This window comes from Neolamprologus brichardi, chromosome 3 (genome assembly GCF_056152115.1).
Source record: "Neolamprologus brichardi isolate AB-2024 chromosome 3, ASM5615211v1, whole genome shotgun sequence".
NCBI lineage: Eukaryota > Metazoa > Chordata > Actinopteri > Cichliformes > Cichlidae > Neolamprologus > Neolamprologus brichardi.
This window is the reverse complement of record NC_142106.1, coordinates 25,794,429-25,816,702: the sequence shown is the minus strand read 5'-3', so window position 1 is coordinate 25,816,702 and position 22,274 is coordinate 25,794,429. Positions and strand designations below refer to the sequence as shown.

The 22,274-nt window shown below is 38.3% G+C and overlaps 1 protein-coding gene across 1 annotated transcript; it reads left to right on the top strand.

Annotated features, from left to right (window-relative positions):
* Positions 1–147: 147 nt before the first annotated feature.
* On the top strand, positions 148–21,057 carry LOC118455547 (adhesion G protein-coupled receptor F5-like). Its single transcript, XM_087835412.1, has 22 exons — positions 148–298; positions 402–569; positions 4,921–4,950; positions 5,524–5,562; positions 7,682–7,837; positions 7,934–8,101; positions 9,961–9,990; positions 10,969–11,124; positions 11,221–11,388; positions 11,534–11,880; positions 11,988–12,040; positions 14,883–15,004; positions 15,101–15,322; positions 16,156–16,359; positions 16,514–16,642; positions 16,761–16,942; positions 18,340–18,516; positions 18,601–19,968; positions 20,065–20,106; positions 20,460–20,510; positions 20,631–20,706; positions 20,982–21,057. The coding sequence occupies exons 1-22, from the start codon at positions 148–150 to the stop codon at positions 21,038–21,040; spliced, it is 4,098 nt and encodes a 1,365-aa protein (XP_087691538.1). The 3' UTR covers positions 21,041–21,057.
* The last annotated feature ends 1,217 nt before the right edge of the window (positions 21,058–22,274 follow it).

Here is a 22,274-nt window from a genome sequence, read left to right as displayed (position 1 = left end):
CAGATGCATCATCAAAATTGTGTCTATGTAAAAAACAGGGGCCATAAAAATGACAGCTTTTGTCAGCATTTTCTTGTAAATATCATCTCCTATCATTGTGTTATGTATATGTGATGGATTCCCCCCTTTTTCTCCTTCACAGCACCAATGGACTTTGATATAGTCCTTGAATTACACATCCCAGCATCCAGTGTGGCCCCAGATTTCAGTGATGTACTCAGACACATTGTGAGAAATGTCTCCCTAACCCCAATCATCACTGAGTCTTTAACACTGAAAAACCTGACCTTCACCACATGTAAGGACTTGATCTTAATTTACATTTTGTAATCAGTCACATGTAATAGTGTTCATGTGATCCTGTATGCCTTATGAACTGTGTTTTGTGCTGTCTTAAAAAGGGTGCTATCCAAACTCCACTGGTGGACTGCAGTGCCAGTGTGAAGACCAGTTTGCTTGGTCATGTGACAAGTGTGGAGTATACGGTGCCTGTGGTGATGTCATCTCCCAAACATGTGGGTGCATAAAAGGGCTTCCTTCTACTGGAGAGTTCTGTGAACCAATCACAGGTAAACTCATGAATACTCATAAAGCTTGATTTCTATGTTAGCTAAGACAGATTATTATATATGGTTACAAAGTGTGTTGTGCAAGCCCATGATGTTGTCGTTATCTTGTGATGCCAGGTAGCTTCCTTGATTGAGTGCAGTTTGTTCTTCTCAAGGCTGCTTGTTCCCTTTATGAAGGTCTTTCACGTGCTCATATGCGTAGGTTACATAGGGAGCAAGCCAAGCCATTTTAGCTTTTTAAATAGCAGCCTATAATATTTTAACTCTAACATTCCTTCGTGTTTGACATTTTAAAAGCTTGTCTTTCGTTCTTCAGTATAACATCACTTGCAAATACATTTTCAATATATACATCATTTAAACACAGTCTTCCATGTCGCTCAGTGGGTCCTCCTTTGCTAACATAGTAGGTAAAGGTATTAGTAACCATCCTCTCTATCATGCTTTTTATGCAGGGAAGAATACAGGTCACAGCAATAAATATCAAAACTAAAACAACAAATACTGTGGTCAAAATCTTCAGTAGCATGTGCTACTAGGGTCCAGAGGTCAGCTATGTCAGCCAGTCCTGTAACGAGGCTCAAGGCGTATGATCGCCCACATACTTCTGCAGTGCTGTTAAGTTCAGTAGGGCCTAATAGACGTCGTTGCCTTTCGAATAACCGTCTGGGATGAATGTGCAACACTTCTCACCAATCAACTTACACACTCCACCTTGGGATGCTTTTATCAAGTCCAATGTTAGTCTGTTTTGCAACACTATCGTACATGTCGCCTTCTGTTCCTCTGCTCAGGCCATTCCCAGAATCTTGGTAAGACAGATATGCAGGAGTGCGTATCTGTTGATTTCCACGTGGTCGCGGACTTTGTTTATACCTATGTGTGGGACTAGGCTGTGGAGCACCTTAGCTCCTGTGCTCCATATGGGATCTTCTTCTGGTACCCCGGTGCCCTCGAATGGTCCAGGCTTATGTATCAACATGTTACGGATGTTCCGTATCTTCAGGTGATTTTCCAGTCTGTCCATGAAGAACACGTGGTCACTCAGTTTTACCAAGGTACACAATCCTTCCCAACCTTCTGGGAGTGACAGGTACGCTTTGTGTCCGCACGGGAAATATCAATTCTCCAGTACTCTCGTTACTTTCACACCTGGCACAGTTTTGATGCAGAATGTCTCTGTTTGTTTGTGTCCCATCAGTGGAAGTTGGTAAGAAGTGTTAAATCTGCAGTCTTGACGCCAACGAATTTCATTTTTCTCACAGTTGCCGTCTCTCTTGCAGATTCGGCATTCAATTTCGCTCTCCCACCGACAGTGTGTGTAAATGCATTTACACAGTCGTTTACATAGTCAGGTCTCCAGGTTTTAGATGATTTAGAAGTACGGTGTCTGGGAGCGGTTGTGATACTTGCGGTCAGGCCAAAATATCTGTTTCTCCAGTACAGTCCATGTCGCCTGACTTCAGTCACGTATGTTAAGTTTAGCGATAGAGAGAAGTTCATAGAGTCCAGTGTCTCTCCTGGCCCTGGGTTAGTAGCCAGTGCTTTGAGACAGAAGCCCCTAGAGGGTTTCTTCCCCCTTTGTAGGCGGACTTTACCTCCACTTACTTGGGTTCAGCGTCACGGTGCGTGATCTTCTTGCAGTGCCTCTGGTGAATCCATGTTTGTCTCTCAGCAAGTTTTACAGCTGTGGGTGTGGTGAGCAACATTTGGTAGGGGCTGTCCAATCGGGGTTGAGACCAGCACTTCCTTTATGACTTTCACCAGCACCCAATAACCGGCTTGTTGGCGTGGTTCCTGTGTGGGAACAGAAATATCTGGCAGATTATTTGCACTCACATATTCTTTTCCTTTTATTATCTTAATCATCCAGTCTGCTAATGTATTTTCTTCTTCTGCTTTATCACTGTTACTACAGAACACAGGGACTCTAAATGGCCTGCCATGTATTACTTCAAAAGTGGTAATTAGGCCTGGGAAATTTACCTCTTCTGGGCCTTAAGTTACCTTGAGCATTGTGTTTGCCGCACGTTAGGCAGTGTTAAGGGTCCAAATATTGAGGAGGGATACAGGAGGGATTCAAAATCACAACACTGGTCCAGGAGAGTCGGTCAAACGATGATTTTAATGAACACATGTGTCGGGAGATGAACACTGCAAAACATCAGCTGTAGATCTCCGCCCAATAATACACAAGCAGTTGTTTTTATAGCATCAGGGTATTATTTATGACGCCCCCTCATGCGTCAAAGCAGATACAATATATAAGTTAAAACCACAAATGTTCTGTTGACAACTTTTGGCACAGTTTGAAAAGAACCTTCTCCTCGCCTCCAAGCCAGGTGCCTTTCCTGTAGCCCGTCTCGCTCTCGCTTCTCCAAACCTCAGGGCATGCTCTGCAACAAAACTGTCAATTCTGCAGACTCAAAATGCAGTTGCAAGCAAAATATGTCTGAACTCTTACCTAGAAATGAATCTACCTAAGATGTGTGTGTATGTGTTTCCCGACCTCAATTGCACTTTGTTTCACTTCTCACCTCACCTACTAAAGCTCACAACCAGACAGAGGCCACTCTCATATGTGTAACAATCTACTAAAACTATATATGTAATATATTGAATAAATGCATTAATTAAATACCACTACTCAAAGCTTAATAAAAAGAATATAAACGAATAAAAGACAATAATGAATATCCTGGTTATTCAAATAGCCAGAAGAAATAGATGCTAATCTGTGAAGGAGGATGCAGTGGGAGATAGTATCAAAAGGTGCTGTAAGGTCAAGGAGAGTGAGGATGGCTATAAGTCCAGAATCAGCAGCAAGCAAAAGATCATTGGTGATTTTTACTAGGGCTGTTTCTGTACTGTGACATGAACGGAAGCTGGACTGAAACTGTTCGTACAAGTTATTTCCAGTGAGATGATGATGAACCTGTGCAGCCACTATCTTTTCAAGAATCTTTGCTAGGAAAGGGAGATTTGAAATTGGCCTGAAATTATTTAGATTGGAGGGATCTGAACCATTCTTTTTCAGTATATTCCCCGAATATCAGTATATTTGGGGTTATTATTGCAGTTTTAAGAGAAGAAGGAACAGAACCAGATATAAGAGAGGAGTGTACTAAATTTTTTACCAACATATTTTCACTTTGTGTGCTCCCTGGGGAGTGTTTTTCCATAAATTTCTCATCCCCCCCTGAGGCAGTCTTACTCGCCTGATTTTGCATTTTGACAACAATTAGTGCCACAGACAATGTGCCTGTTTCACACTCACTTACATGAGCACACACAACGTTATTCACTTTTATTTCACTTTCCCTGACGTCCCAGACAATGGTCACACAGAGTCCTGGACACCGGGCCTCACGATCCCAGATCGTGGCTTTCCCTTAAAGACTTCTAGTCGTCCGTGACGACAGCCAGGTGGTGTCCCGGACACCGGGCTTCACGGTCGCGGCTTTACCCTACAAAGCAACAAACACTTCTTTCGTTGGCTCTCCCAGAGAGACGTACAGTAGTTCCAAACTACTCTGCGTATACGGAACACGGTTTACAGGGCTGTCCCCTTTGTACTTACGTGAAGTCGTTACCGCGTGGTCTCAGTCTTGAATCCGTAGATCCGTGCCCGCTGGGGGAAGGCAGACGCTATTCAACCGGCCTGGCAGCAAATCTTGTGCCCTAGGTCTTTTGATAAGTATTCCTAGAGTCCTGGCTGACGTCAGACTTCGGTCCGTCGTTCTCCTCCCCGATGAAGGACCAATTTAAGGTCACAGTTTTACCCCTGATACTGCTGGATAAACAGAAACTCACCCAGGAGCGAGGTCACACAGAGCTCAAATTTTCACTCACCGCGAGGGAAGCCGTTGTCTCCAAACCACTTCAACTTGCTTCCCTCTGCAAGCTGCTTTTATTGTTTATACTCATGAATATTCATGAAGCTTGTTGCTATGTTAGCTAAGACAGAATATATGGTTAGAAAGCGTGTTGTGCAAGCGTTGTTATACGATGTGAATGCAGCCTCCCATGATGTTGTCATTAGATTGTGACGCCAGGTGGCTTCCTTTACTGAGTGCAGTCTGTTCTTCTCTAGGCTGCTTGTTCCCTTTATGAAGTTCATGCACATGCTCATATGCGTAGGTTACATAGGGAGCAAGCCAAGCCATTTTAGCTTTTTAAATGGCAACCTATAACATTTTAACTCTAATATAAACCTGTTGTTAGAAATAAGGGTGTATTTGTGTTCTTGTTTCCTTTTTTTTTGTCTATTTCTGGTTTTCGTCTTTGCTGTTATTCATTTTTGTCATTCACTAGAAAATGAACATTTTAAAACCATAATTTTCCTCCACAGATGTTTCTTCATGTCCAACAACAACTCCTGGTATGACAACATTCTTCTTGCTTCTTTAAAGTAATTTTTGCAATTTGTAGTCACTGTACTTATTAACCTAAAATCTGTCAACAATTCTATTTGTGTTAATCATTTATCTATTCAAATATAAATTAAAACTACCTTTTCTGACCAAAGCTTATACTGTGATAATATGTAACCACAACACTTGAAGTGTTCTGCTGCATGTCCTTAAAGCAAACACCTGATATTCAAAACATAATATATAAGTTGCAACAGACATATTATGTAATGTTGCACGGATGATGTACATTAGATTTTGTGGCTGCATTGGAAAATATGAATTTGAAAGATAAAAAAGTATGCTAAAATCTAAATTGCTGCTGTTTCCATAGTTATAACACCATCAACCCCACCCTTTACTACAGCAACAACCGGTATGGCCTTTGAAATGTAACATGAAGAAGAAATGTCCTTGTGTGAGCAGTTGCACTGTAAAATCTAAAACATAAATGACTTTTGTTGTACCAACACAGCTATTTATTTGGCTGCATTAGAAAAGTATGCTGAAATCTGAACTACTGCTTTTTTCTGTTTTCACAGTCACAACAACAGAAACAACAATTCCTACTTCACCATATGGTATGACGTACGAAATGAAAAGTATAAATGTCCTTCAGCTCTTGATCATCACTTGCACTTTAAAATGTAAAAAAACTGCATCACCGTCGTTGTAACTACACCACTATTTAACCGTCCGGTTTTGTGCACCCCATCCCCTTACTTTGGTTTCCCCGATCAAAATTGGCCAGTCAGTGTTAACAGCTCTTAAATTAACATAACAAACATTTTTCACCACCAAATTCAGTTCAGTGGGTTGTCAGTGGGTCCTTCATTTGGTCATTCAGTGGGCCATTCAGGAGCTCACAGGCCAAAAATCTGTGCAAAAATGTGGATTCATTGTCATTTGTATTTGTCTGTTTAAGGGAAACCACATTCCTGAAATATTTGATTAACACTGCAACTTGAAGTTTTCTTAGTTCTTTCCAAGTCTTGTAATTCTTGTAAGTCCCATCCTTCAATTCTCTAAATATGAATGTTCTGTTGTTTTCACAAACTAGTCCTAGTTAATGTCTTTCTGAGTCAGGAGCAAATCCTTTGGAATTCTTATAGTGTTTTTATGGTGAAGCTCTTTTGACTGTCACTATTACATCTTTCAGTTCTGCAATACCTGGGTATCTATGACCTTAAATATTCTCCATGTTCTGTCCCCTTCATATCTTCTCTGTCTTTTGTTTTTTTTTTTTTTTAGCTGTGCCGATCTTTTTAACAAGGTCTGGATCAACCAAATGTTCTTGTAGAGTTGAACTTTTTCAGCTACCTGCTGTGGTCAAAGGAGCTGATCTTTAAGCATTCGAATCAGGTTCTAACCGTGACTTGTTGTCATGATCTCTGTGTAGTTACTGAACAAATTTGATTGTAGATATAAGCAGAAACAAGCTTATTGTTTTAGTGTGTCTGAAGTATCTCTCCCTTAGCAAAATAGTGAGGATTTTGGTCATCTGGGAGGCACTCTCAAATGACCTGTAGAGCTGCTGCACCAAGTTCTGAAATCGACTGCAGCAGGACTATATTATTATTAGTTGTAGTAGTAGTAGTAGTGTTAATTAGTGGTGCAACGGATCAAAAATGTCATGGTTCGGATCGGATCACGGTTTCAAGTCACGGATTGGATCAATTTTTGCATCAGTAAAAAAAATAAATTAAAAAAATTAACATTTACTTATTGAAGTCTTTTTTGCCTGTTCAAAACATTCAACTCAAGACTCATTCCATGCAATTATTTAAAAAAATCAATTATGGTTCAATATAGGGCAGTATAAGGCTTTGTATCTACCACTCAATTCAATTAAATTTTATTTATAAATCGCCAAATCACAACAACAGTCGCCTCAAGGCGCTTTATATTGTAAGGTAGACCCTACAATAATACATACCGCTCATTATATTGCACTCCGCTGTGATATAATGAGCTGTCACGGTCACGTAGCTTTCCGTTGCTACACCCATTTGTAGTAGTTAGGGCAACAGAAGATGCCTGGGACAGTTCAGCCACAACTTAGACTAGAAAAGCGCTATACAAATGCAGGCCATTTACCATTTTAAATCTCTTCCTGCTCATACATGCTTGAAACGATCTTGCCACTAAAGTGGACGCGAACAGGTCATCCCAATTTTGATTTATTTATATGTCTTCAATGCCGTAATTCTTTCTTGTGTTCTTAGCCTTACTATTTTTAAGGTGGTTCACTCACACTAAATGAACACTTAACATCTGAATCATGTATAATCCAAAAAATAGGGAGATGATAACTTCAATAAGTCAAAAGAAATCCACTTGTTATTGAAAAATGAGCATTCGGAAAATCAATTTTGTCAATAAGGATAGTACTGTCTTTGGTAATCTGACTAGGTTTACTAGGTCACTTGAAACTGATAATTTAATGTTTTTAAATAATTTCCAATTTCAACAAGATTTATATAAATGCTTCTACTATTTAAATGCAATATGCAAATACTATTACATTTCTTCTTGAATAACATTTAGAATATAATTCATCATTATAATAAACATTTGCATCAAAATCAATGTTGTTTTTTAAAATTAAATAATTTATGTTTGATTGGAGCAGCTGCAGCTGCCCAGCCAAGGACACTCATGTCTTTTTTTTTGATGATTTTCTTCTTGTCTCCTCTACAGAGCCAGTGGAGTTTAATATAGACTTGAACTTACTTTTCCCAATATCCAGTCTGCCCCCAAATTTCATTGATCTGTTTAGAGGCTATGTGGAAAATGTGACTTTCCCCCAAAACACAACTTGGTCTTTAATCGTAGAAGACTTGAACTTCACCACATGTAAGAATTTTGTGCTCAGTCACATTTAAATGTGTTCATACTCTGGTGCATGATTTATGAGCTGTGTTTGGTGATTGTCTTAAATGTCTTTATCAGGGTGCTATCCAAACTCCACTGGAGGACTGCAGTGTCAATGTGAGGACCAGTTTGCCTGGTCATGTGACAAGTGTGGCCTTTACGGTGCATGCAGTAATGTCACCTCGCACACCTGTGAATGCATCAAAGGGCTTCCTCCTGGTGGAGAGTTCTGTGAACCAATCGAAAGTAAGCTTCTGTCATGGCGAGTTTCTAACTCTTTGCTCTGCAGCACACGCACCACAAAAGTGCAAATTAACCAACCAAAAATAATTATACTTTGGTTTGTTTGTTTTTGTCTTTTTACAATATGACAAAAGAACTTTAGCTTTAACTTCTCCGTTCCAGTCCTCTCTTAGGTCTTTCTCTCTATTTTATTTTTTGCATATTAAGGTTTTTTTCTCTTCATAGGAAACAGGAATGGTATATTTACCGTAGCAAGATACTCTACGATCCAAACTGCACAGACAAATTTTGTATTTGCTTACATTTGTTGAGCTTACTTTTAAATCTCATGACACCTGAAAAAAGTTACTCTATTGATTCTCACTTCTCTTGAGCAGTGCTGCTAAATGCATAGTGTTGACTCCAACTTTATTATTAATTTCCACCATGACCACATAGCCATGATGAGAAGGGCAAAAGGGTTGTTTTGAGGGTGTACACAGGACTGTGGGATGGCATTACTTTCTTATTAGGCAAGTATCTCCAAGCTGTCCACTGAAAGCAAAACCAGACTGCAGACAACAAAGAGTTAAATAATAGTGCAATTAATTGATCTTGCACAAATTTTATTTAATAAACTCCCTGCCCAAGCTTCATTACCGATTGTTCCCATCCAATTATAATTATAGGTCTCAGGTTATTTCAAAACATTAAGACATGAGTGTATTTTATTTCTTCAAAAGGGAGCTGGTTCCATGGTTTCACTGAGGAGGAGTCTGAAAACTGAAGGCTCTGCCTCCATTCTGCTTTTAAATATCTTGCACTCTGCAGTAATGTCACCTCACAAACCTGTAGGTTCATAAAAGGGCTTCCTCTCACTGGAGAGCTCTTTGACCTGACCACAAGTAAGCAAGATGAAGGCCGATAAGGGAGATCACAACACAGATGAAAACACAGGGCTTAAATACACAGAGGGAGCAATCAGGGAATGGGAAACATGAGGGAAACACAGCTGCGGCAAATCAGGGCTACCGAGACAAGGGAAGCCAATCCAGATACATTAACATGAGACATGGACCTTCAAAGTAAAACAGGAAACATAACACAGAAACGCACAGGGATCACAGACAGAAAACCAGAACACTAAAACTCTAACAAAACCCACACAAAGAACCTAAACTAAGAATAATCCTATAACCCATAAGGAAAAGCTAGAATATAATGAAATAAACAAAATCAAAGAACCAAAACCACAAAACACTGGATCGATGACCCAGGCACCCTAACAAATAGTTGAACCTGAGGAGCCTGGCAGGTTGAGTCCTGCCATCCACAGCTGTTAATGGAAGCTCCAACCTATATCTGTACATTTGTTCATATAACTGGGTCAGTTTTAGTTGCCTGGAAAGGAGTGACACCAATACAGATCTACATATTAAATTATGTTGTTTACATTAAATCATCCAATGTCAAGGCACAACCTATCATTCTCTCAACCCTCCCAGTCTAAACTCTAAAATCACTTTAATACATTTTCTATTTTATTCTTAACATAGAAATTCCATCACATTTCCTTCCTTCTAAGGGAGAGTTCTGTAAACTAATCACAAGTAAGCACTGAAATCTTCCAGCTGTTGCAAAAGATAAGTGCTTTCACCAAAAACATTAATAAATGTGTCTGACCAGCACAACATAGAATTATGGTTACTTAGAATCATTTATTAAACATATGCTTCAGCTTGAACCTTTTGTTGTTAGAAACGAGGGTGTGTTCTTTTTTCCGTTTTTGTCTGTCTTTCATTTGTTTTTTTCTTCTTTGCCATTAATCATTTTTATCATTCACTAGAAAATGAACATTTTAAAGCCATAATTTTCCTCCATAGATGTTTCTTCATGTCCAACAACAACTCCTGGTATGTGAACATTCTTCTTGCTTCTTTGTTCATTCTTTAAAGTATTTTTTTCCCAGTAAATTTCATTACAAAGATGTGTAGTCATTTTACTTACAAACTGTACTTAAAAAATCTTTCAACAATTCAATTTGTGTTAATAATTTATATAGCTTCAAATATAAATTTAAGCTATCTTTACTGACCAAAGCTTATACGGTGATAATATGTAACCACAACACTTGAAGTGTTCTGCTGCATGTCCTTAAAGCAAACACCTGATATTCAAAACATAATATATAAGTTGCAACAGACATATTATGTAATGTTGCACGGATGATGTACATTAGATTTTGTGGCTGCATTGGAAAATATGAATTTGAAAGATAAAAAAGTATGCTAAAATCTAAATTGCTGCTGTTTCCATAGTTATAACACCATCAACCCCACCCTTTACTACAGCAACAACCGGTATGGCCTTTGAAATGTAACGTGAAGAATAAATGTCCTTGTGTGAGCTCCAGATTATCAGTTGCACTGTAAAATCTAAAACATGAATGACTTTTGTTGTACCAACACAGCTATTTATAATCCAAAAAAATAGGGAGATGATAACTTCAATAAGTCAAAAGAAATCCACTTGTTATTGAAAAATGAGCATTCGGAAAATCAATTTTGTCAATAAGGATAGTACTGTCTTTGGTAATCTGACTAGGTTTACTAGGTCACTTGAAACCGATGATTTAATGTTTTTAAATAATTTCCAATTTCAACAAGATTTATATAAATGCTTCTACTATTTAAATGCAATATGCAAATACTATTACATTTCTTCTTGAATAACATTTAGAATATAATTCATCATTATAATAAACATTTGCATCAAAATAAATGTTGTTTTCAAAATTAAATAATTTATGTTTGATTGGAGCAGCTGCAGCTGCCCAGCCAAGGACACTCATGTCTTTTTTTTTGATGATTTTCTTCTTGTCTCCTCTACAGAGCCAGTGGAGTTTAATATAGACTTGAACTTACTTTTCCCAATATCCAGTCTGCCTCCAAATTTCATTGATCTGTTTAGAGGCTATATGAGAAATGTGACTTTCCCCCAAACAATCACTGGGTCTTTAATCGTAGAAGACTTGAACTTCACCACATGTAAGAATTTTGTGCTCAGTCACATTTAAATGTGTTCATACTCTGGTGCATGATTCATGAGCTGTGTTTGGTGATTGTCTTAAATGTCTTTATCAGGGTGCTATCCAAACTCCACTGGAGGACTGCAGTGTCAGTGTGAGGACCAGTTTGCCTGGTCATGTGACAAGTGTGGCCTTTACGGTGCATGCAGTAATGTCACCTCGCACACCTGTGAATGCATCCAAGGGCTTCCTCCTGGTGGAGAGTTCTGTGAACCAATTTCAAGTAAGGATTCAGCAAATAATTTTTACGTGACCAGAGTTTGGATACTCACAGAATGTATTCAAATATGTCTTGAATAAATTAATTTGTTTTGGACTTTGGCGTTAATTTCCTTCTTTTTCTGTGGATTTTGATTTATTCTCCACAGCTTTTAATCCATGTCCAACTATTACAACTACATCGTCAATACCAACAATTTCAAACACAACAACAAACACAACATCGACGACAACACCAACATCAACAACAACAACATCAACACCAACACCACCAACATCAAACACAACATTGACGACAACACCAACATTGACGACAACACCAACAACAACATCAACACCAACGTCAAACACAACAACGACGACAACACCAACAACAACGACAACACCAACACCAACCACACCAATGACACAGACACTTGAAATAACTATGGATGTTGAATTCAAGGAAGCATACAAAGAGGAAACCAATGACTTTCACATAACTGTTAGAGACACTGTAAGTCTTTATTTTCTGTTTTTCTGTGTCATTTAGTTTTCTTGTGTTCTCAATCTACTAACTGTATGGGATATTTATTTCTTGTGTTTTGTCATTGTCTCAAACAGATCAGTGGTGAAGGAACAAACCAAGGAATAAAAACAAAATTAATTAATTTCCGGTAACTCACAATGTCTTTTTTTTTTATTAACTTAACTATTCCTAACAAGGTTTTTTTTCCTTCCTCTTCTACTCCTTTTATAGTATGGTTATTGAAACATTCCACCTGTTTTTGCAAAGTCCTTTCACAAAACTGATATTTTAGTGTTAACTAGTTATGGGGGGATATTATCATCCTAACCCGGTGAGATTAGTTAACAACCTCCAAGAACTACTGGTGTGTTGAAGGCACTGAATTCGAAACCAGGTGACCTAAAGAAAAAGAAATGATTATGCCTAAGTTGAAAACCTACACCCTCTGTGGCTGAATTTTAGGACTACGTGAAGGGAAAGTCTACTACAGCATTACGTATAATCCCGAGTGTGACAATCACTAAAAACCTACCAGGTCCTTGAGTCCTTGAGTGACCTTTTGAGATACTTGGCTACAATATGCAGAACACTCCATGGAGAGGAAGAGACTAAGATCAAAGCAGACTAGAGAGAAGTCATCTAGCTATTGAAATTACAGAAAGGTGTGATGAAGAAAGAAGTACACAAAAGAGGAAAGAAGTACAACAAGCTTTATATACCTGGGCCCTTAGAAACTGTCATGGTGCATTTTCTTTTTATTCCAAAAGCACCCTGAGATAACTTTCTCCAGTATGAGTAAAGTACCCCTATGCATCCTGGAGAGCACCTGAAGTTACACAGAGGACTCCCACCTGAAGTGGGCAAGCCTTGGGTGCAGGCGGAGCAACAGGTGGGTGCTTTTGTCAGCTCCAGGGACCTCCGAGAGCCAGCTGGGTCCCGCGGACAATGCGCTTGTAGTTGGCAGCATGCCACGACTTCCAGTGGAGCTCTTCCTCCAGCTGAGTGAAAGCTGCCTCCCGTCTGCTGAGTCCATTATATGGTCAGGTCGTTCTGTCACAGTCTGACTGAGGCAGACTGCATGTATTGTGAAGAAGGACTCAAAAGCAGACCAAAACAGAATGTGAAACATGACGTGGAATAACAAAAAACGAGCCATTTATTAAGGCTCAAAATAAACTAAAACTCGCTGGGTCAAAAGATCCTACTGACACTACTCTTCAGTTGTTAAGATTTAAGATGAGATTTATTATCTGCGAAAGTGTGCCCATTCATTTTGAAATAATTTTTTCATTGAATTTTTCTGAAGTTAGGCACTTCATTTGAAGGCCACAATTTTCACATTTTATTTTCTGTTATTTTTAAACGGAGCCTTACATTTAATGAGAATGCTGTGGAGGGTGAATGCAACATAGGTCCCAGCGGTAATCAGAGCACTCAGGGCAGCGATTCCTAAACTGAGCAAAAGGGTCCAGCTGATCCCAGCAACGACATGTGAGGTCTACATCTAGAAGTGGGCAGTCCTTGGAACATCAAAGATCCTGCAAAGGACCCTCAAGCCTGCAGGCATCTGGCAGAGGACCTGAGCTTGAAGGGTCAAGACTGCCCACAGGGCGAGCCGGAAACTGATCATGTTAAACATTTCATAACCTACAAAAAGCCTTTAAATGAAGTCCTCGGGGTGTTCTTTTGTCACGTCGGCTATGACAGACGTGTGGAGTGGAGAGAGTGTAGACCCAAATGCAGACACTGACAACAAACTTAAACTGAAAACATTCTTTTAACTGGGGCAGAGCGAATAGAAATACAGGAATACAATGACTAAACTAATATGACCTAAACAGAGAGGAAACTAGAAACAAGTAAAACGAAACTAAACAACTGAAACTATAACTATGGACTATGGGACCCTTAGACCTGCAGTGAGTGATACACAGACAACCCACCAGCAAACAGCAGAAGATAAAGGGCGTAAATATACAGAGGGATAATGAGGGAATTAGACACAGGAGGAGAGCACAGCTGGGAGTAATCACACATAACGAGACAGGGAGGAAGCAAAACTGAAAACAACAGCATAGGACATGAGACCGTCAAAGTAAGAGGAAACACGAGAGGCACAGAAATAGGGATTTAACAGTGAAACAAGGAGAAGCACAGACATGAAAACATAACTTGACTAGATGTGACACAAGGAAGACAGGAGTGGCACAGAGACAGAAACCTAAACATTACAAACTATAAATAACATAAGCAGGAAACAAGAGCGACAATCAAAACCACAAAAAACAACAAAACCAAGAACTAAATAAAAAAACAGAAAACATTGGGTCCCAGAACCAGTACCGTGACATCTTTGGCCCACTGTTGGCCATTGTGGCCCATGAATATCGACCTGTTGATGCAAGATATCTGGCTTCACTAACAAATGGACTGAATGCTTGGTTTGCTTTGGCAGCAAGATGAAGTGTGCTGGCCAAAGGCTGCGCTTTGTCACTGATTCTGTTTATTACCTTCAGCCATGAAGTGTACAATATATTTTATTTAATAAACTAGGAGGAAAGAATAAAAAGATATTAAAACAGTAAACGTAGGTTACTTTTATGTGATGAAATTTCTTAATCTATCCTGCCTCATCACAACGAAGACTTTACTGTAAACATTTCCATCTGTTAAATTGTAAATTAATGTGACTGAGGGAAAACTCAACATGCAGTAAAACTGTCTCTACTACTCATTCTAAAAACATATAATGTGGAAATAGTCTGACATTTAGCCTTTACCCAGTAGAGAAAAAATTAATTGTTAATTAATTGCAATTTACTGTAATTTTTTTTTTGTTTTTGCCATAACTAAAGCCATTTGATGTTTTTGTTATTTGAGATGAAACTTGTTTGGCCTGTGTGAGTGAACACATTGCATGTGAGAACTTAAGAGTTGGCAACTCTTTTGTGGTTACATTTTTTTAAAAGGAATTCTATTCTCTGTTGCAGGAGTGGAAGTACCATTGCCCAATATCAAGTCATTGCTCCCCTTTCTGAAATACCAAACATTCCGAGATTAAATTTAAAAATATCTAACAACCTGGCAAAATTATATCCTGTAATATTTGAGGGTAAGGTAGTTTTTTACATTTATGCTTTCAAATGTTGTGAATATCTGTTGGTCCAGATAGTTGTTTAATAATTGTGCGACATTTTTGTCCTTAAAGCCTCGGGTCCCCTGACATTTTCGCCAAATGATGGATTTTATGAGCAAACAGTGACTGTCACATGTGGCCCTCCACCAGGGAATCTCAGTTTTGGCAATGTCTCAGCAGCAGAGTGGAGACGTAATACGGTGCTCATATCTGATAAGATAAGAGAACACAGTATTTTAACTGAGGATGGAAAATCAACCTTAACCGTGTCAAGGTTTATTAGCGCTGACGATGGTAAGAAATGGATTGATACATTTAATAGGAATACATTTTTTTCAATTAATTGTATTGTAATATTTTCTTTTAAAAATGTAATAATATTTTAATTTTAATAAAATTAAAATGTAACTCCTTCATCATAGTTTTCTATTAATACCCAGGCTAGAGCAACAGCAAAAATCTGATTGGCTGGGTAAAATTCATCTTACAGTGTAACACAATCATTGTCAGTGCATCAGTCAGTCTGACCTGCTTATAAAAGACAAATTGCAGCAAAAGTTTCACCCAAAGTTTCAAATTATGTGCATTCCGTTGAAAACATGGAAAAGGCTTTCAGGAAATCATAAGATAAGGAACTCACTTAGTGAAATGTCTAAAACATTTGACCACCCCATTTTACACAATGTCACAGGAACTAGTGGCTTTGGTAAAAATGACTTAGTTGACAAAACGTCTCTTTAAACTAAACTTAAAGGTTTTGGGTTAGTTATTGCGTTCACCATTGTCTTTCTGAATGTATGAGCTATTTTGGAAAATGCTAAATTTTCAGAGCTGAAACGTTTTAAAATATTTGGAGAATTGTGGCTAAGAAATATTGTGGCAATAAGGAGGCAAAGAAATATTGTAACTGGAGGTGAGTAACTAATTTGACAGCAAACTTGCAAACTGTCCTTTATTTAACGGATGAATATTTAGGAGACGTTATTGTTTTAGGCTAGTTTTGTTGAAATGTTTCAATGTATGAGGGAGGAAAACCACGTGCATTAAAAAATGTTGTTATTGTTATTGCAGAAATATTTTATGCCTCTTTTGTTGGTTTAATTTGAACAATTCCATTTTAATTACAGGAGTTTATGAATGTCGGCTCATGCGCACAAATGACAAAGCATTTTTTCGTCAGAAATCTGCAACATCTTTCAGTCTGAAAACAAAACCCACAATCACAGTGTCACCAATCAGACAGTATGTGCAATGTCCTGGAGGAAGTGTGAATCTGGAGTGCAGTGTGAGTGGTGGGTATCAGGTTGAGTTTCCGGACTTTCCTATAGCAGGTAAGCCTGACACAAAAATAAACAAACTAAAATATATTTAACTTGATTAATATTATTATATATGGTTAATATTTTTTTATATTATTGATTAATATTATTTTGTAACTTTTCAATCCTGATATTTTTTTAACTTACTTTTACTGTTGTTGTTTAGGCACTGGCGATTTGATTCGCCATAATTATACACCTCAAGACTGTGAAAAAGGAGAAAAGACATTCATCTGTCATTTAAAAAACAAGACTTTATTTACAAATACAATAAAACTAGAGTTATCCTCAGAAAGTGAGTATTAGTTAATACATTCAGATATTCACAAGTATGAATGTAATTATGCATTAATAACTGCAAACTGAAAAATACATGTTAAAACTGCTGAGGTATTTTTTCTCTCTCTTTATAGAAATTGTCTGTAAAAATGACACATTTGGCCAAGGATATGTAGGCTACAAAGCTGCAGTGCCCTGTTCACAACCAAACAAGGTGGGAGAAATAACTGCAGTGTGTAGGAAGAATAACAACTTTGAAGATGTCGAAGACAACTGCATCCTGTTGCCAGTTCAGGTGCTGCTTGACCAGTCCCGGGTAACCTAGCTTTCTGGTTATTTAACAGTTCGCAAATCATTGATTAGCTTAAGGAAATACAAAGCAGCAGATGTAGTAATGGTCTGAGCCAACAACAAAAAAAATTCTTTGCTTTAAAAACCTACTTTCAATAAAACCCTAAATCTGCAACTGTCAGTGAGTTGGTGGGAGGTATTATCCAGCACTGTCCTTAACTTAGACAACATTCTATTCTCTGACACCATCTTAAATGAGTCCAGCATGCAAGGGGATGGCACTGCCCACAACAGATTCATAGAAAAAGCTGAGTATTGTCCAGCAGATGTTAAACGACCTCTGCTGCCTCAGAAAATAGACAAAACTCTGGCCCTTCCTGTGGAGTGCTGTGGTGTTTTTAACCCACTCCAGTTTATTGTCAGTGTGCATTCTGAAGTATTTATAGTCCTCCACAATATCCCCATCAACCTCCTAGTTTGAAAGAGTATCCATTGGCTTCCTGGTGCTCTCTAAAGTCCACAATCAATTCTTTGATCTTTCTCACCTTGTGGACCAGACTGAGAACAGTAGAAACTCAGCCACAAAATGGTAAAATCACAGGGTCACCAGACACCGAGACACACAGTGTGCAGTGGTCGCCAATTTTTGGCAGAGTAAATCACTATAGACCTTCAAACTTTATGTAGCCTCCAGATTAGTTAAAGAACAGTGCGCAGAGAGCTTCATGGAAGCAAACACTAAATATAATTTCTATCACCAAACTCTAGGTCTTGTCTTAGCTTATATGTGGCCAGATTGCAGGGGCAGAAGCCTTACCAGAATTCACCCTGCCTGGGATAGGGTTACTGGGGCCCCGCCCTGGAGCCAAGACCAGGGCAAATGTCTGGTGGCCAAACCTTATTCCACAGGGCACAGCCCACAAAAGGGACATGGGCCCATCCTCCTCTGGTCCCACAGTCTGCAGGACGGACCTTAGTGGTTGGGTGCAATGTGTGTCGGGCGGCAAACAGGAGCGGACGCCCTGGCAAACCAATCCCTGACTATCAAGACTAGTAAATAATTATGTGTAATAATAATTATATATCAGTATGTTGGCTGTATGTAATCTAAATATAAGATAGTTTTATGTGTTAGTCTTTATCAACTGCAGCTGCAACTGAAACCTTTGAATATTATCAATCTATGAATGAATATCGTACTGATGCACAGTGGTCCTGTGTGTGTGGTCCAGTGTTCTCCTTAAAAAGGGAATGAGAAAAATGCATCAGAAGCCTCATATGTAATACAGATTTAAAAGCAAATGCATCATTTGTGCTTAAACCAGCAGTAAAACTAGAAGAAAGTAAAATAAGTAGAATACATAAAATTATTAAGCAGAGTTACCATGTAACATTGTTCTTTCCTCTGTCCAAATCTCACAGTTCTTGACTGCCACTACATTGCCAGTATTTTTGGAACAGCTCAAGAACGTCACTGTCAATTTTACTGAAGAAGTGATTACATCTCCTCCCAACATTAAAGCTATAGTGAGAATACTCATCAATGTCGCCAACAAGTCTTCATCCCTCGATATCTCAATTAGCAGAGATTCAATGGAGGTATGTTGATTAAATTGCAGACGTTTTCACATTCTGAAAAGTTAATGTTTTTAATCTAATATCATTCTTTTCTCTTTACTATAGAATGTCTTGATAACAGCAGGGGTTCTCACCATCAATGGAACAAAGCAAACATGGAACTTTCTGAATAACAATGACACCAAAAGCATCTCAAGCAACACTGATGTTAAAAGTGTTAGCTCATCATTTTTGGACTCCCTTGAAATAATAACATCTAAACTTGTCAATGCAACTTTTGACATTATGACAGGCTTTATTCAGTTAAACAGAACTAGATTCACAGACACTTTCAATGCTAAATTTAATTCTTCAGTGACAATACAAATACCAGAGTCTAAAGGAGATAACAAAACAATCACTATGATAGTATTTAACTCATTAGATAATGTACTACCTGCAAGAGATGAGGCCAATTCATCGCTCAAGTCCATAAACGGCAGGGTTGTACTTGTTCGGTCTAGTGGCCAAATCAATAATATCTCTTTCACATATGATATTTTAAATGATACACTGGAAAACCCTGAATGTGTCTTCTGGAACTCCAGCCTCTTTGATGGTCTGGGAGGATGGGACGGCAAGGGCTGCGAGTTAGTGTTAAACATAAATAAAACTGTCACCTGCAACTGCAACCACCTGACCTCATTCTCCATCCTCATGTCACCGAACAGTCCGAAGAAACTCTATTTGGACATTATAACCTACATTGGAGTTGGCATTTCAATGGGATCCTTGGTCATATGTCTCATCATTGAAGGCCTCATTTGGAGAAAAATAAGAAAGAATGAAACCTCTTACTTGCGTCATGTTGCCATTGTTAACATCGCCGTTTCCCTCCTGATTGCAAACATTTGGTTTATAATTGGAGCGGCCATTTCAGATGCAGAAGTTAAAAACCCCCCAGCATGCACTGCAGCTACCTTTTTTATCCATTTTTTCTACCTAGCCCTGTTCTTCTGGATGCTGGCCTCAGCTATGCTGCTGCTCTACCGTACAACTAATGTTTTTGGTGGGGGTTTGTCTAAAGCATCTATGCTGGCCATTGGATTTTTTCTAGGCTACGGAGCTCCTCTCATCATTGCAACAGTAACTATAGCTGCAACTGCACCTGACAACGGATACATTCGAGAAAATACCATATGCTGGCTCAACTGGGATAAGTCCAAAGCTCTGCTGGCATTTGTGATTCCTGCACTTTTTATAGTGGTGATAAACCTCATTATCCTGGTTGTGGTTTTGTACAAAATCATAAGGAGAAGGGTTGGAACAACTGCTGCACAAAGAGCGGAAAAGCACGTCTTAGTGGTTATTGCCAAGAGCTTGGCTGTGCTCACACCATTTTTTGGCATAACTTGGGGTTTGGGAGTTGGAATTCTGGCTGAACCAACAAATGAAGGAATCCATATTGCATTTGCATTCTTCAATTCGCTACAGGTACAAATTAATTTTTTTCCCTATCTGTATACCATGATAGTAGCATCTCTAATCACTGAATCCTTGATAACTAATGTTACTCTGTTTTTAAAAAAGGGTTTCTTTATTTTGGTGTTTGGAACACTGCTGGACAGTAAGGTATGTACAGCTCAATTTTAAGAACAGAAATATAAATTCTAATAATACTGCACTAAAATCCTCCTTTGTCAAGTCAAACTTCCACTTTCAGTGCCATGTCATGGTTTCTCTGTAAGCCCATTTAAATGGCCACTCAGACTTGAGGATAGAAGTAGACAAGTAGCAGACGGGACCATTTAATAAATAACAGTTATGTGCATATGCTCATATTCCACACAAGAACACACATCATAGAGCAAAAACAATACAAGATAGTTTGCTTATAGTGTTTGGCTTGGCAATAAGAACAAATTTATTAAATTTTTTTGTGACTTCTATTTTAGTGTTCTAATATTTGACATTTCATTTATCAGGTGCGGTCAGCAATAGCATCATGGTCACAACCGTCCAGAAGTAGGACAGGGGTAAGAACAGGTTTCCCTGTCATGGGTTTCATGTTCCTTTTTTCTTTCCTTTCTTGTTAATCAGAGCTAATTTGCTTCTTGTTAATATTGTTTGATTTGATTTTTGTTTTGTTTTTTTAGAGCACAAGTGCTGGAAACTCAACATCAAGTGGACTTCGATTTTTAAGGAACTGGAGACGTGGAAGACATGGAAGAGGTAAAGAACCATCAAGGAAACCGTCAACTTAATTTCTATATAAAAATTAAGTGAAAGCTGTGTGTTTTTAGGTGTGCTTGTACTTTGATCAGGCCGTCCAACAGGGAAAATAATAATTGGATGCATTTCGCATCAACACATACAAAATGTCATTTAAAAAAATGTTATTTATACAATTATTTTATCTGCCAACAAAACTACAGATTCCTGGTGTCATTAATTGTTGTATTTTTTTTGAATACACAACAGAATAACTTCACTTTTTTTTTTTTTAGACGGCTACCAGATGACATCCAGTGCATCCAGTGATTTGCATTCGGCTAGCAACACATAATGTGTGCAGAAAACTGTGGTTATTCAGATAACCAACAAGAAGTCGCCCCCCCCCCCTTTTTTTTTTTTTTTTTTTTGCCATATTTGCAATAAGTTAATCTGTGATGGTTTTATTTATATCTTAAATAATATTGAATCCTACAAGAATCTGGCATGATTTTGAAGAAAATTAAATTAAGAAAAACTTATGTGATTGCTACAATATTTTTGAATGGCATAATAAATGTTGGAATTGTAATTATAACTTTCAAAAAATATTATTCATCGTTTGATATATCCAAGTACAACAAAAAACTGAAGCTTACAGAAGGTTCTCAATTATATATATATATATATATATATATATATATATACACATACGTGTGTGTGTGTGTACATATATATTAAATAAAAAATATACAGAGTTTAGCAATTGGATATTGTGCAAAAGAAATGGCATTTATGTACGTATGGAGTGCAGAACCAGTGACTCTGTGTCTGAGGCAAAATTTCCAAGATTTTAATCGAATCGAATTGAATCGAATCGTGGATCGAATTGATTCGGGACCTTGTGAATTGGAATCGAATCGGTTCTTGAAATCAGTGACGATACCCAGCCCTAATGGCCTTACAAACCCAACAGTGATATCTTAAGAGATCCACAGCCTACGGCTCTTCAATGGGGTGTCACAGGGTCCCCAGGAAAAAAAATTGTAAATGTAAAACAATAAAATAAATATTCTTCTGTAGCAATAACAAAGTATAACATAAATGATTCTGTAGCAATTACACAAGAATATCCAGTAATGTCCCTGCCTACAATTAAACACATTCACTTACTGAAAATCGGGGCATCTGCTGTGGCAAATGGGTGCAAGTCTTTTACCACAAACTTAGTCACTGCTCGGTGACATTCGTCTATCCTGGCCTGAAAGGAGACGTTAACAGTAGACTGCAGTGAAAAGTGCCAGCATCTGAGCCAGCCAGACTCTGTCTGTCTCTCTCATCATGGTCACCTAAATGCACAGTAATGGCATGTTTTGTAATAAGGCAGATCGCGCTAACATAATATACACTGTTAGTTGATTATTTACCTGCTGTATTAACGGAGGAGGACGTGCAAACGTTACCGCTGCTGCTGGGTTGAAATTCACGGGTCCAGAGTGGAATTAAAAACACGACATTCATTTAAGGTTATCGCGTGTTTTGTGAGCAAATGCTTTTGCATATTTGTAGTGTTTCCTACGGTGGCCCTG